Source organism: Heterocephalus glaber, unplaced genomic scaffold (assembly GCF_053883595.1).
Source record: "Heterocephalus glaber isolate CG9 unplaced genomic scaffold, H.glaber_assembly_v1.0 deba00000809, whole genome shotgun sequence".
In the NCBI taxonomy this organism is placed as follows: domain Eukaryota; kingdom Metazoa; phylum Chordata; class Mammalia; order Rodentia; family Bathyergidae; genus Heterocephalus; species Heterocephalus glaber.
Window position 1 is genome coordinate 3,108,933 of NW_028258163.1, and position 15,102 is coordinate 3,124,034.

Sequence of the window (15,102 nt, forward strand, 5' to 3'; positions counted from 1 at the left end):
TTTCTTTAATCACCACTGTCCAATTCAAAAATTTCAGGCATGTTTCTCTTTTTAGACAAGTGACTCTAAGAGACCAAGAACAATCCTGGAGTATTAATACTGTATAACATATGGCCAACTGATTAAACAAAAGCTGTCAGAAAGATCCCCAATTTTATACCTGGGTTCCGAAACATGACAGGTTGTATGCTGGGCTGGGTATTAGAGCCTCGGATCTGATGCAAAGGTAAAAGTTGAACAATCTGCCCATTGGGGTGCCTAAATAGGTTCATTCCACTTGGGCTCCGAACAGGCTGTAAAACCATCCGATGTCCCTGAAGCTGTGGGTTTGGGACAGGTCTAAGTGTAGGAGAACCCTGCTGTACTGGAATCAACAATAACCGAGGTCCAGGACGTTTCGCTGTGTTAGGAGAGACCTGTGGAGTAGCCACTGGAATCTGAGGGGCATTTTCTGAAAAGAATGAAAATATACTATCAAAATTCCCCTTGAACATATGTAGAAATAAAGCTATTATGACATAGGATCTCAAAATGCTGCAAGGAACTTCTAATTTGAATTATAAAGTTGGTGAGAGTCTGTCCCTCCATAATGCACTATTTATTGCCAATAGTAATTGGGCAGTCATTACAGAGCTTTACATTCAGAATGATATCAATTATCAAGAGGTACAAAGATAACGCTTTTGCCCAATGAAAAGCACAGGCAGGCTTGTAAATCTGGATTCACATTAAAGTTCAAGAGATTATGATAAAATTCCCTTCTTCATCTTTACTCTGCCCACAAAATATATCAAATTTCTAAGTCATGTTCCTAACAATTAGATGACAAACGTGCTTCACTTCAGAAGCACATATACAATTAGATGACAAACTATACACAGAAAATCCAGGGGTGCTCTAAACATGAAATAAAGACCACAGACAAAATTGTTCATAAAAATAATAGTGTACAATTTTAAAAAGTTCATTTATCTGACATGAATTTTTAAAGATGTTAACTTCATTAAAAATATGCATCTGGGCCGGGGATCTAGCTCAGTGGTTTCACTGCCTGCTGTGCAAGTGCAAGGACCTGAGTTCGATCCCCGGTGCCCCCCCCCAAAATAAATTAATTAATTAAAAATGCATCTGTCTAAAAAATACGGATGTTACAGTACGTGAATTTTAAAAATTCATAAACTTTATTTCTTAAAATGTTCATATTATGTTTTAGAGGGTGATTCCAAACCTAAATTACTCCAATTCAGAGAATGAAAGCAATCTTTATTATACCCACTGAATTTATGATGCTTAAATTGTAGGTCAGGGAAAGAAGGGTAAAGAGAAAAACAAGGGAAATCAAATGAAAAGGCTACAGACAAAGTGCCCAAGTTGAGATCCTCTTTATGAACCAAGAACAAAATGACACGTTCCCTTCAAAACAACAGTCCTCTGAGTCAACTCCATTTAAAAAGGAGAAATAAGAAAATTGTTACCCTTTCTTCAAATGCTATTGTAGAAGGCATATTAAATGGTATATGAATATACAGTAACATCACATATCACATTAATATCACATATCACGTCAGAAAATTCCTGTGTCAATTTTAATCTTTTCATTATATATAGAAGTATTAACTCTGATACCACATTTTTGGGGCTGGGGATTTAGCTCAGTGGTGCCACACCTGCCTTGCAAGCACAAGGTCATGAGTTCGATCCCTGGTACAAAACAAAGTGTGATACTACATTTTCAATATTACTCCAGTATTTTCTAGCTTCCTTCATCAACAGAAGCCATAATGGTTCCGGCACCTGCCTCACAAGTGCAAGGTTCTGAGTTCCAAAAAAACCCCCAAAAAACAAACAAAAAATAGCCACAAGCTCAGAACATATAGCAGCTAAGTAGAATTTAGTAATAATTTTATTATTTATGTTTTCAGAATATTTATAGAGTTAACCATAATGCTGTCAATTAATGTTTCTTTTAAAAATGTATTAAACAGCTGGGTGTGGTGGTCATACTTGTTATCCAAGGATTCTGGGAGGCTGAGAAAGGAGGATCACAAATTCCAAACCAGCCTGCGCAACATAGTGAGACCTTGTCTCAAAAAAATTTACAGGGCTGGAGATTTAGCTTAGTGGTTCCGGCGCCTGCCTCACAAGCGCAAGGTCCTGAGTTTGATCCCCGGTACCAAAAAAAAAAAATTTACAAAGGGGTGTAAATGTAGCTCAGTGCAAAAGCCCTGGGTTCAATACGGGGGGCAGGGACCATGACCAGGCTAGGCACAGTGGCACACACCTATAATCCCAGATACTAGAAAGCTGAGGCAGCAGTATTTTTACTAAACTAAGAAGGACTCAAAAAGCAGTATATTTTAATCTTCACTGAGGGAAAACAAAACAAAAAAAGGCTGAAGCTCGGTTAGAGCATATGCAGAAGCTATCTCATCTCATTGCCTCTTTTTTAAATTAAAAAGCAGCACACACACACACACCCCACCCTAAATAAGGAGAACCTGTTCCCACCTTGGAAAAGTGCACCCCAGCTCTCAGCAGGTTGTACACTTCCTTCCAGGACAACCTTACTGCCTGCTCTAATGGTTCAGAGTTCTACTGCCATATGCATTATTTCAGTGTTCTTCAGCCAGTATTTCCATTCTAATGTTTTTGAGTTTTTAGTATCTCCTGTGGCAACCTCCAACCCCACCAAACCACCTATCAGGTTATGTCCCAAGGAAGCAAACTGCTTTTTTAGCAACCTGGGTACAAAACTGCATAGAGCTAGGTGTGGTGGTGCATGCTTGTAATCACAGCTACTCAGGAGGTGAAGGCAAAAGGATCTTAAATTCAAAGTCAACCTGGCAAGTTTAACGAGATGCCATCTCAAAAGAAAAAGTAAAAAGGGCAGGGAGTGTAGCTCATCAGTGCAAAAGCCCTGGGTTCAATCCCTATTACTGAAGGAAAAAGAAAAAAAAAAAAAAAAAAAGCAAAATCACAGATTTTTAGTGATCTGTCTTAAACCTATATTAATCATGAACTCTATTATTTCCAGTACTCAGGTTTACAGAATGCAAATGTTTTCAAGAATACATAATAGCAGAAATGCCTACACCAGTGACAGCGAGCCTTTTAGAGCTTTCAATGATACAGAAAGCCCTCTTTGGCATGCATGCCATAGGTTCACCACCAGTGACCTACACAGCTATCCTGATATATATGTATTTCTATCACAATCACAAAATTATATAAACAGATGTATAGTACAGCAATGAGTAACTAGGCCTTACCTGGTCTCTGGCTTACTGGTGGACTCCCATTAATTCCTGAGAGTATAATAGGAACAGAACCCAGAGATGAAGTTGGTGTGGTCACCACGGAGGAAGAAGCAGCTGTGGTCACCATGACTATGGAGGTGGAGGCAGTGGAAGCAACAGGAAGAGTTATGGTTGGAGGAGATGCTACCAAAGATTTAGGAAAAGCAACTGAAGCCACAGGGGTAGTTATCCCAGTAGTTTTGGTAAGGTTCACAGTGGCTGTAGACTGGGCAGATGTTACAGTGGTGCTGGTATTGGTTTCAGAGACCTCAATAACCCCTGCAGTGGTGACACCAGAAGAATAAGTAGTTTCTTTAGTTCTCACGTCAGAAATAGCAGTCATAGATGTCACAGCAGTAACATTTTCTAAACACACTTGAGGGGCGGTAGTAGTGACAGCAGCAGTCACAGGGCTGCACACCTGAACTGGCTCAGAAGAAACCACAGGTGTGACGACCATTACTGGAGAAGGTCTGATACTGAACTTCTGTGGCCCTGTCAGGGTTTGGGGTGTGCTAACTCCAGGTATCTTCTGCTGTAAGGCTCCAACTTTACTCATCACAAACTGGGTGAACACACCACCAGGAGAGGGTCGAGCCGCTGCAAATAAAAATTTGCAGGTCAAAAATCTTCAGTTCTCTTATTTCACCCTTCTCATGACTGTGTTTATCAACATTAATTGTGCACCACTGGGTCAATTTCTCATAGGTATGACCACCTACCTTCATTATTATGCGCCAATTTTTACCCAAAGAAATCAAACACTTCCCTCAACCCAAAGAAAACAATTATAATTCTAACAAGAAAGGGACTGAAATTTGAGTGTTCCTACTAAAATTCTTTAGGTTATGCACTACAAATTGTCAAGACACTAAAAAGTTAACATAGCAGTGAATAATTCTTTACCTAAAACGAAAGAAGGAATTTTTCCTAATTCTAATTTTTTTTTTTTTGGTACCGGGGATCTAACTCGGGTCCTTGCTCTTGCACAGCAGGTGGCGAAACCACTGAGCTAAATCCCCGGCCCCCTAATTCTAATTTTAAAATTTGCTTCTACCATTTCCTCCTTGCATCAGCAACTCCACCTCTTTATAGCTGTCCTCTTACAGTTTGAGTATTGCATATTCTTAAAATATATAGACATTTTTCAAAAGAAAGTAGAAGAGGGCTGCTTTTTTGACGTTTAAATCACAATTAATGTTGCTTTTTAAAAGAGGTAAAACAGATTCTTTTTAAGGCACACAATGCCTATCCTCTATCTTCACACAACTCCAGCCTTCAGCCAGATATTTCAATTTCCTGTTAGAGGAATAAGAATGAAGACACAATTGACACTTTTACTTAACATTCCTAAATTAGTCTGAAACAAAAAGAATTCAAAAAACAACTATAATAGGTACTCTCAAAGCCAAAACAAGAATGCTTCAAGAAGGCAATTTATTATAGACTCTAGCACTGAAATGTTAAGCAAAAGAAAGGTTCTCATTCACAAACAGGGATGTATAGAACAATGAGATATTTTGAAAGTTACGTTTCACGAGAGCCTTCTGCTTTAACCCTAAACTATTTCATCCCACTAGCATGTGCTACCTTCTTGAATTCTTACGTTCAAGGGATCTGCTGTGACTGGTGCCATAAGACTCAGTACTCATAGAAAAAAATACTAGAGAAAATATCTTTAAATGTCACCCTTTTTTAAAAAGAAAATTAAAATCCTAAGTCTTTAATGTATTAATATAGCCAGTCCAAAAACCTCAAACATAATTGTAAGACTAGAGTTAAATTCTTCTAATATCACAAGTCATCAGCAGTTATCAAGAAAAATCTAAAAATATGTAAGACACACATAAATGTCATATTCTGTATTTCTTAAATTTCTACAACTGTTTCTGTAATCCCTGGACAAGCACAAAGTTACAGGTATTTCCAAAACAGATGTGCTCTCCAACTTACCAATTGGCCTTTTTGCCAGGACAAATGCCTTCGGATTCTTCTCAGAACGGTTTGTTGGATTGCCAGAAGAGGATGCCATTTTGGAACTGGTTGTTGAAGGCAGCAGGGTGCGTGGTTTCCTGGATGCAGCCACCTTGGCATTGGATGCTACCTTGGAGATGACAGTACTGAGGGTTGAGAGGTCCAGGACTGAGGGTCGCAACCTGCCTGTGATATAAGCAGCTAGCCTATTGGCTGGATGCAATGCCCCCATCTGTCCCAATAGCAACTTAGCCTGCGGGTAATTCTTACCATTAACCTGAAACAAGTGGCAAAGAGAAATTCTGTAAAGATAAAATTCTCTTGCTAACTTCTCTCCCTTGACAGGGTGTTTCATTTTACAAGGTTTTAAAAGTCTGTATTTCAGATGGGAGGAAAGTGAACTTTTTCCATTAGGGGTAATCTGAGTAATGGGAAAGTGAAAAAATGTCATCATTTGATATTCTGAACTAATCTCATCTCCTTTATTTTATTCTTTGAAAACAAGAGAATCTTAGAAACTCATCATTTTTACACCCTAGATATGTGAAAGACACATGTCTGTGTCCAAAACATCATCCAATTTTTTACTTTAATTAGCAATTTTGAGTAAGCTATTTAACAGTCATCAGCAAAATTGAAAACCTGACACACAGAATCTCTCTGATAAGACCACAGAGGTATAATAAAGCCCTTACACAAAAGTCATCTTTTGAAGTATCCTTCATATTTGAAAGTGAACCAACAAATGACATATAGATTTTCTGTACAGCCAGAGCTGACTATATTGCCCATCCTGGGCAGCAACACAGTTGTCTTGTTTTTAAGGAAAGAAAATAGAAACTTCCCAACAGAACATGGATATCTCTTACCTATATTCTCTAAGTCATATTGCTGGATGAGCCTAGAGAAGATAATCTTTTCTGTCTCTTTTCATCATTTAAAAGTGGGAGACAGAGGGTGAGGTGAGGTGAGGTGCAGTCTACTCTCTAACAGAGAATTGGTAAGGTGAATAGCTACAGCAAGCCACTACATCTTCAAACACAAAAAACAAAATTACTCTTTGCTACTCAGGTAAAATTGTAATTATTCCCAGAGAGATCAGGAATATCTCTGCCTCGTGTTTGGTACAAAAAAATGTGATCTTTTCATCCAAAAGTAAACTTTACTGTAGTTTTTAGATTTTTATACCACATGCAATCTAGGTCAGGTATCCCTGTCTTTGATACTGCTCTGGAGCCTACTCAGCAGCTTCCCCAAATATATAGGCTGTGTATTCCTTAGCCAATATGAAATGTTTCAGATATGTGACTTGGAAATACCTGCATATATATAATAAGATACACTGGGGATGGGGCCGGGGATTTAGCTCAGTGGTTTCACTGCCTGCTGCACAATCACAAGGACCCGAGTTTGATCCCCGGTACCAAAAAAAAAAAAAGAAAAGATATACTGGGGATGAGACTCAAATCTAAACGCAAAATTCATTTATGTTTCATGTATCTTATATACATAACCTTAAGGTAACTATATAAAATATTTTTAATGTGCATGCATTTTTACTACAACATGAAGTTGGGTGTGGAATTTTTTAACTGCGGTGTCATCTCAAAATATCTTCAAATTTTGGGTCATTTCAAATTTCAGATGTTTGGATTAAGGATGATCAACTTGTATTACGAACTGCCCAACTACTTATGCAAATTACATTCTATGGTAGCTTCATGAGTCCATATGCCCATTTATACACCTGTATCTTAGGGAGTCTTGCCTCAGAAATATCAAGCAAGTCTCTGCTCTGAAAGTATCAATCAATCAGTATGTAAACAGAAAATATTATTCTTATCACTGAGTTTAAGAAATGCCAGTAAAATGAGTTACACAGCACCAGCAAGAATAAACTATGATAAGTTTTAAAGTCAATCACTCATATTATTAATGAAGCAGTCCTAAGCCTAGAGAAGCAGTTACACTCATCAAAGTCAAACAACCTTAGTAATGATGTGAGACTCTTGTGCTCCTTTGCTATTTATTCACTAATAAAAACACATCTGCTGTCATTGAGCTAACCTGTCATTGAGTCAAAACCTTTTTATGACTTAACATTTTAATTTAAAACTTTTCTTTCCAAAAGCTTTTCTAGATGTCAGTGTAATTTTACTAATATAAACTGCCTAAATTATTAAACAGCAAGGACAGAAATATTTCTTTAACAATAACTACACTGGAAAAACCCCAAGAATAAAGAAAAAAATAAGTAAATGTGGCTCAAGTCTTTAAAATTTCATGTATTTGAAAAACGTTAAATTGAAAATTTCCCCAGGGCTAGGGCCGTAGCTCTTCCTTATCATGGGTGAACACTTCCTTATCATGTATGAAGTACTAGGTTTGACCCCCAGCAATGAAAAAAAAAATTATTTCACTCAAGCTTCTAAATATACCTGCAGCCTGCCTCAAAGCTGACTTTATCTTCCTCCTTTACTATTCCTAACATTGTAAACATGGACTTATTTGTCTGTAGTACTGGAGACTGCACATGATAGGCAAGCATTCTACCACTGAGCTACACTCCCATCCCTTTTTGAGACAAGGTCTCAGTGAGTTTCCCAGGCTCACTTTAAACTTGAAATCCTCTTGCTTTTAGCCTTCCAAGTAGCTGGGATGACAGGCAGGCACCATGACACTATTTGCATTTGTTTTGAAAGTCCTGGGCCAGGAATGTAGCTCAGCAGCACAGCACCTGCCTGACAAGTGTGAGGCCCTCAGTTTGATGTCCAGTACCAAAAAAAAAAAAAAAGGTCTGCTAATAATAAATTCCAAGAACTACACTGAATACCTAACTTTGCTTGACTGTCAAACTATCACTAGAGCCCAAGCAATAAGGTGAAGAAGAGCGACTTTCTAGAAAGACTAGAAAGAAAATTATAGGCTAATATAAAGCCTATATAATATTATAATTATAATACAATATATAATTATATATAAAATCTATACTTCTGTTTGTAAATGTGCCAGAAATTCACTGTACATATACTTCTAATCCTGTCCTATTACAGAAAGAAAAAATGATTTTATCTAGTTCCCATGAAATGTGAAGACAAAATGATGTAAGGGCTCAAAAGGGCTCTGAAAAAAATTAAGATATTACTTAAGTATAAAAAGGTGCTATATCCAGATTAAAGATAATTCTCACCTGGATAAGCCCAGATGTGCTTGAACTGGGTTTACGCTTATAGGCCACAAGCTTCCCTGCAGGAGAAACCCCTGCATAAAAAGGTAGACCTTTGCCTCCATGTAATCTCTCCCTCACTGAATCCAGGGCATCTGTCTGCACAGGAGAGATATCATCCATTTTCCCAGGGGACAATGGACCATCAGGAGTCTCTGATCCAGATTTCTGAGCCATATCATCCTGGTCTTGACATGATGGCATAGAGATTTTCACACGAGAAGAATAAACAGGAGGGTTCTTCTCACCCCGGCTCTTTCGCTGAGAAGCCAACTCAATGATGAAGCTGCCCACCTTAAGTGATTGTGGCATGTTGCTATTGATGTGCTGAGATAAGATGCTCAAAATCTTGCTCCGATCCTCCTCCCAGTTGCAGTCTGAGATGATCTCTATCAGTTTGGTGGGACCACCAGGTGACTTCTGATGCACATAAGAGGAAGAAGAGGATTCCCCTTCATTGGAGGAAGACTTCCAGCTCTTTTCTGATTAAAAAAAAAAAAAAGATACTTCTATATATCACAACTACTTTGTACTAAACTTTGTAAGAAATTCAACAACTTCTCAATATCCTATTCTCATATACTTTCAGGGGTAATCTCATGTAACATTAGTAATTTGGGGGTTTTCCAGAAAGATGGAAGATCTTACAGGAGCAGACTACAATCATCTTCACTATTCTGCATACTGAGCTGATTTGTTTTTAAAGAAAGGAATCCCTTAACACTACTCTAAAGGCCATAGCTATTAGCTAAGAAAGTGCTAGCTTGAAAACAAAGGATAATCTCAATCAAAGTTAAGCTTAGCTGGTATAAGCTAATATTCTGCTACAGGCAAAGCATACATGCAAAGGAAAGATACTTGCAAACAGGCTTTGCAACATGACAGTCAATACTGAAGAAGTGCAAAGGAAAGTTTTGGTTTTAAAAAAGATGCTTTGGGCTGGGGATTTAGCTCAGTGGTTTCACCACCTGCCTCGCAAGCTCAAGGACCTGATTTCGATCCCCGGTACCAAAAAATAAAATAAAATTAAAAAGATGCTTTGTCCCTAGTTTCTATTGTAAATATTCCAGATATCTTCTGTGCCTCTATATAACATAGTTTTATTTCTTGATTGTACATGGATCATTCAATTCCCCAATGTATTTCTATCCATAGTACCATGTTGATATATATATTTCATGGGACACCCAGATTTCTGCAGCAGAGCTTCCCAATGAACTACAATTATAAGTACATTAAGAACACAGGCTCCTGGGCCGGGGATTTAGCTCAATGGCTTTGCGCCTGCCTTGCAAGCGCAAGGTCCTGAGTTCCATCCCCGTGCACCACCCCCCCCAAAAAAAGGAATACAGGTCCCCATAGCCTCCAGGGTTCTTATCCTTAGGCGGCCTCCTCCACTCCATTCCCTCTACATGCTATTGACACATTATTCTTTGTGTGCACCATGAAATTTAAGAATGGAAAGGGTGTTTTAGGAAGCAGTGTTGCATAAGTGTCATACAGCTTAAAAAGCATAATTCAAAACAAATAGGTGGACTGGGGATTTAGCTCAGTGGTTCCACCGCTGGCCTCACAAGCTCAAGGTTCTGAGTTTGATCCCTGGTATGCAGCCCCCTCCCCCAAAACAAACCAAATAGGTAACTCCCTAGTCACTACCTCTCATCATAGTAGTAAACCAGGGACATTACTTCCTTTCTTTTTCTGTGTTCCCCCAGTGGTGGTCGCTATGGAAGACCTGAAACAAATTTTAATAGCTAATGATCCCAATAAAGCTGAGGTTGGAAAGGGCCTAAAAAATTATTTTACTGATCTCATCCTCAAATGTCTCTTGGCATAGCAACATGAATCTGCTTTTATTTTTGAGGACAGGAGTATAAAACAAACCAAATAATGTGAAAAGACTTTTACTTATCTCTATTTTTTGACAAAAGCTATAAACAGGGAAGAGCATACATTTTGGATTGGTAGTCTAAAAAAACACTTAGTAGACTATTTTCTACCATTAAACAACCCAGACCTATATAATTACTCTCAAACATTAGGATCTAGTAGTCTTCATTCTGACCTTGTGATTTATCAGAATCATCCTCCAAGTCACAAATGAATTGTTTGAAGGGCTGCTGTTCAGAATCAGGTTCCTAAAGAAGGAAATAACACAGAAACACTTCAGCATATATTTAATGTCTTCAGAGAGGAGGAAATAAGCATTAAATCTCTCAAGGAAGGTGTTTTTTTTTGGGGGGGGGTCTTGTTTTTTTGAGACAGGGTCTTGCTATGTAGCCTAGGCTGGCCTCGAACTCATGGTAATCCTCCTTCCTCAGTCTCTCGAGTGCTGGGAATACAGGAATGAGCCACCATGCCCAGTTTCAAGTACATAAGCAATCAACAGACATACATTTGCACACACAGCTGTACTACTGTCATACAATCTCAGGCAAACACAAGTAATTTGATCTCTAGTGTTCTTAATTATGATTGACTCATTATGAAAATAATTTACATAGTGCTCTATAGTATACTGTAGTAAAGAAGGAAAAATACCAGATGTTTAACATGACAAGATTCAGTTATTAGAAAACTTACCAATATGGAAAAATGCAAATCCTAATAATTATAAAAAATTGAATTAAAAACTAAAAAGTTTTTTCAATTACTCCAGGATCAGAAAGAACAATATTCTTGGGAGTCCTAGAGGACAGATCACTAGAACAGGTAAAGAAAAATAATTTATACATCACATAAATCCAGGGCAGATTAATTATTCTGATAGCAATACAAATTCTCATTATTCTAATACCAGCAACAGGGAATTAATTGGACATTTTAAATTATATAACAAAAATTCACCTTTGTACTGTGGTTCTCCGGACTAGAATGACAAGAGCTCTGTTGCTGAAATGTCAGAGAGGGGGATGGGGATGGGGATGGCTGTCTCTGTTCCTCCTTCTTTCTTTCATATATTCGAACTCGGGCACAAGTCATCATACTTTCAAAGTACAAATAGACAGGATCTTTGTCCTCTTCCCGTATCTGTAAGTTTCATACAACAAAACATTCCATAAAATGGTGAAAAAACAGTCTCCTAGACTCCAAAAGAAAAAGGATATTTAATCTTTCTTTTCATTACAACAGAAATTTTTTTAACAGCTGAAATTTTTAAATGCAGCCTTTAAAATCAAATAGTGTAAGTACAGTTCATATGTACTAATTTTGGGATAGTCTGTTTCTCTTATCTGGAAATTTCATATCACACCATTAGTAGTGCTTTTCAAATCATCTATAGTTAAAGAATTTGTTAATTATGTCTACCACAGACTGCAACTTTAAAAAAACTAAAAAATTACTAGAAAAACAATACATATAAAGCTGCTGCAAGCCCAAGTTTTCTAAATATTTGCTCTCATTTTCTATACTTACTTCATCACAGACCAGTAACAAATAGCTTTAGACCGGCATTGGTACAGAGACTACCTAAACCACCAAGCACCATAGTAGAGAATCCTTCTTCAAATTAATGAACTAGGGAGACTGAAATGAATTCAGCAGTCAGAATTAAGTTACTGACATATCCAATCAGCTCTTTTTTTTACCCATCAGACTTCACAGTCATGTAATATCAACAGTTGCTTTAAATCTTGAACTTTGTTACTATAATTATACATTTTGTAAAATCTGAGTTTTAAAAGGTTTTCTAAATATTTTTCTAATTTTCTACATATCTCAATAGTCTACACTACAAGAGTAACAGTATATATCTTTAAAATATTTTTGCAGGGCTGGGGATTTAGCTCAGTGGTTCCGGCGCCTGCCTTCGAAGCACAAGGTCCTGAGTTCTATCCCCAGTACCAGAAAAAAATTTTTTTTGCAAGTCACATAAAAAGCAATTTTCTTACAAGCTTCTTTTTTTTTTTGAGGCATGGTCTCTCTGTGTAGTTCAGGCTGGCCTTGAACTCACTACGTAGCCCAAGCTGGCCTCAAACTCGAGGCAATCCTCCTGCCCCACCCAGCCTCCTAAATTATGGGACTACAGGCATGCACCACCAGGCCTGGCCCCTATACAATTCTTGAAGAAAGATTTAGCTATCTTTAAGAATTACTATTACTCATCTCTACTTTTATGACATTTAAAAGTGCCAACAACTAGTTAAACCCAAAAGGAAGATGTTACATAGTCATACTACATAAAAGAAAAACTACTCAGAAAATATCAACCTAAATTCTGGTTCAAATCCATCAGCTTTACAAGTGATTTTTATAATTTGCAATTAAAAAAAAAAATTAAACTGCAGGCTTACCACAGGATTAGGTTTGGGAGTATATGCCCGTGCAGGTTTAATTCCAGTGAGCACTTTGCCCTTCACAGTAGCAGATAATACTTCTGGCTGAGGCAACAACAACGGTTTCATAGGCTCAATGACAGAAGGTGTTGGGACATAAACTGGCTCTGGATCTACTTCACCTTCTACTTTTACCCATAATGGGTAGTGTCGAACAGGTTGTTCAGGCTCTGTTTCACATATAGCTTAACAAAAAATAAAGATAAGGTGCTTTTGGAAACAAGTTCAACACTGAAGTATTACCAAAACAAGGACATTCCCCTACAACTGATAATCTCTTTAACATCAAACTGAATTTCTCAATCTGCCCTATGCAAAAGTTTCTTTTTGAAACCATTAATTCATAGTACATTATTATTAATATTCTAAAATGTCAAAAGATGTATCTAGAAAGGGATCTTCTAAAAATTTACTGGCAGGGGTTCAACAGCCCCCCCGCTTTTTTACTTGCAGTACTGGGAATTGAATCCAGGGCTTAACACATGCCAAGCAACCACTTCACCACCAAGCTACAGTCCTTCAATAGGCCCATTTAATCAGAAATTGTATGTTCTTCAGCTCTGAGAAATTTTCTTTCATCATCTGAGCATCTTCTCCCTCTTTCTCTAAGCTGTCCTTTCCTTCTCAAATTCCTCCAAATCATCCCTAACATTCTCTTCGCTCATTTTTCTACCTATCTTTTTGGAAAACATACAAAGAGAGTTGCTCAACTTTTTCAATTTTGTATTTTGTGTTTGCTCACTTTTGGTCTCAACACTTTTCCCTCTACTAACTCTTCCATATTTTTACTTCTTTTATATAGCAATTTTTAATAAAAGATCAAATGGGAAGGAGAAATAAAGAGGGGGGAAGGAAAAAAGGGAAAAGGATAAAAAGAAAATAGAAGAAAATGGAAACAAGTCTTTGTAAATAAGGAGAGGAAGAGGGGTTGAAGGGAGGGAAAAGGAGAAAAAAGAATCAAGATATATCATGTACAGGTACAAATTCCATGTGATGAATGTTATCATGTATATCTAAAGTATACCAATAAAATTAATTAAAATTAAAATAATCTTCCCTAACAATAAATCTAAAAGCTTCTAGAGAGGAAAAGAACAGGCCTTTTTTAATATAATGGGTTACACCGAAAAGAAAAAGTCAAAAATACTGATAATTAGCTCCCAGAGTTAACAACTCTAATCACAAACAGAACTCAAGAAAGTAAAAAAAAGTCTAACACATATACAGTATGTGGCTTTTTAAACTTATTCTTACTGCTTTGAAATGGAGCTATGTTGCTTTAAATACAAAAATGAAGTTATGGTGTCCTACCCCTGTAATCCCAGCACTCTGGGGGACTAAGGCAGGAGATCTCCAGTTTGAACCCAGCCTGAGCAATTTAGCAAGACCTTATCTCAAAAATTAATAATGAGCTGGGGATGTAGCTCAGTTGCTCCAGTACTGCAAACAAACAAATAATTATATAAACATACATATACAGTAAGAAGATACACATAAAACTACACTAGCAAATTTGTATTATGTTTCACTCTGAACATTTAAAACCTTAGTTATATAAAGATACCCAGGTATATAAAGACAATTATCTCACTTAAAAATTAAAATAGCAATTAGAATAGCCTAGCACTGATCACAACCAGGAGAAGCCAGAAAGAGACCCTCAACATCAGTATATTTTAATTTACTGCATTATAGGTGACATTTTAAACTAGTAGGGAAAATATGTATTTTTTCAACAAGTGATGATATAACTGGCTAGTCATTTGGTGGAGAAATGCTTCCCTATTACAAAACTCATAGCAAATAAATTCTAGACATAGTTAACACTTCTTCAAGCCCACAAAAGTAAGAGAAGACATCTAATTAGACATTTTTATAATCTTAAGGATCGAGAAAGACATTCTAAACAAGATCCCAAAGACAGAAAACCCTACCAAAAGAATGCCAGATCTAACCACTTCTGCTTTCGCCTGTTTTTGGGAGGGAGGAGCAGCAGATTTTGAACAAAATTAAAACATAAGTTGGGGCCGGGGATTTGGCTCAGTGGTTTCGCCGCCTGCTGTGCAAGCACAAGGACCCGAGTTCGATCCCCGGTACCAAAAAAAATGAAAAATAAAAAAAAAATAAAACATAAGTCACAGAATTACAACCAGGGGAAAATAAAGTCTCCTGAAAACTCTAGAGGAAAAAGCACTACCACTCCAATTTTTAAAATAGCAAAAAATTCCAAAAGGCACTTTACAGAGGAAAGATTATGATGAATGGTCAA

General features: G+C 37.3%; 1 protein-coding gene across 26 annotated transcripts in view; it reads right to left on the reverse strand.

The window, feature by feature from the left end:
* The window catches only part of Mga (MAX dimerization protein MGA), a 142,342-nt gene that overhangs the window by 20,045 nt on the left and 107,195 nt on the right, over positions 1-15,102 (reverse strand). For 11 of the 26 annotated variants that reach the window (XM_087207419.1, XM_087207416.1, XM_087207420.1 and 8 more), the window contains 7 exons: positions 12,792-13,018; positions 11,344-11,526; positions 10,562-10,634; positions 8,461-8,978; positions 5,250-5,547; positions 3,270-3,896; positions 161-451 (listed from right to left, as the gene is read on the reverse strand). In XM_087207419.1, coding sequence (XP_087063545.1) covers positions 161-451; positions 3,270-3,896; positions 5,250-5,547; positions 8,461-8,978; positions 10,562-10,634; positions 11,344-11,526; positions 12,792-13,018 — 2,217 coding nt within the window. Of the gene's footprint in view, positions 1-160; positions 452-3,269; positions 3,897-5,249; positions 5,548-8,460; positions 8,979-10,561; positions 10,635-11,343; positions 11,527-12,791; positions 13,019-15,102 lie in introns of those variants that run through there. The other 15 variants (XM_004861623.4, XM_021241783.2, XM_087207430.1 and 12 more) reach the window with 14 other exon arrangements.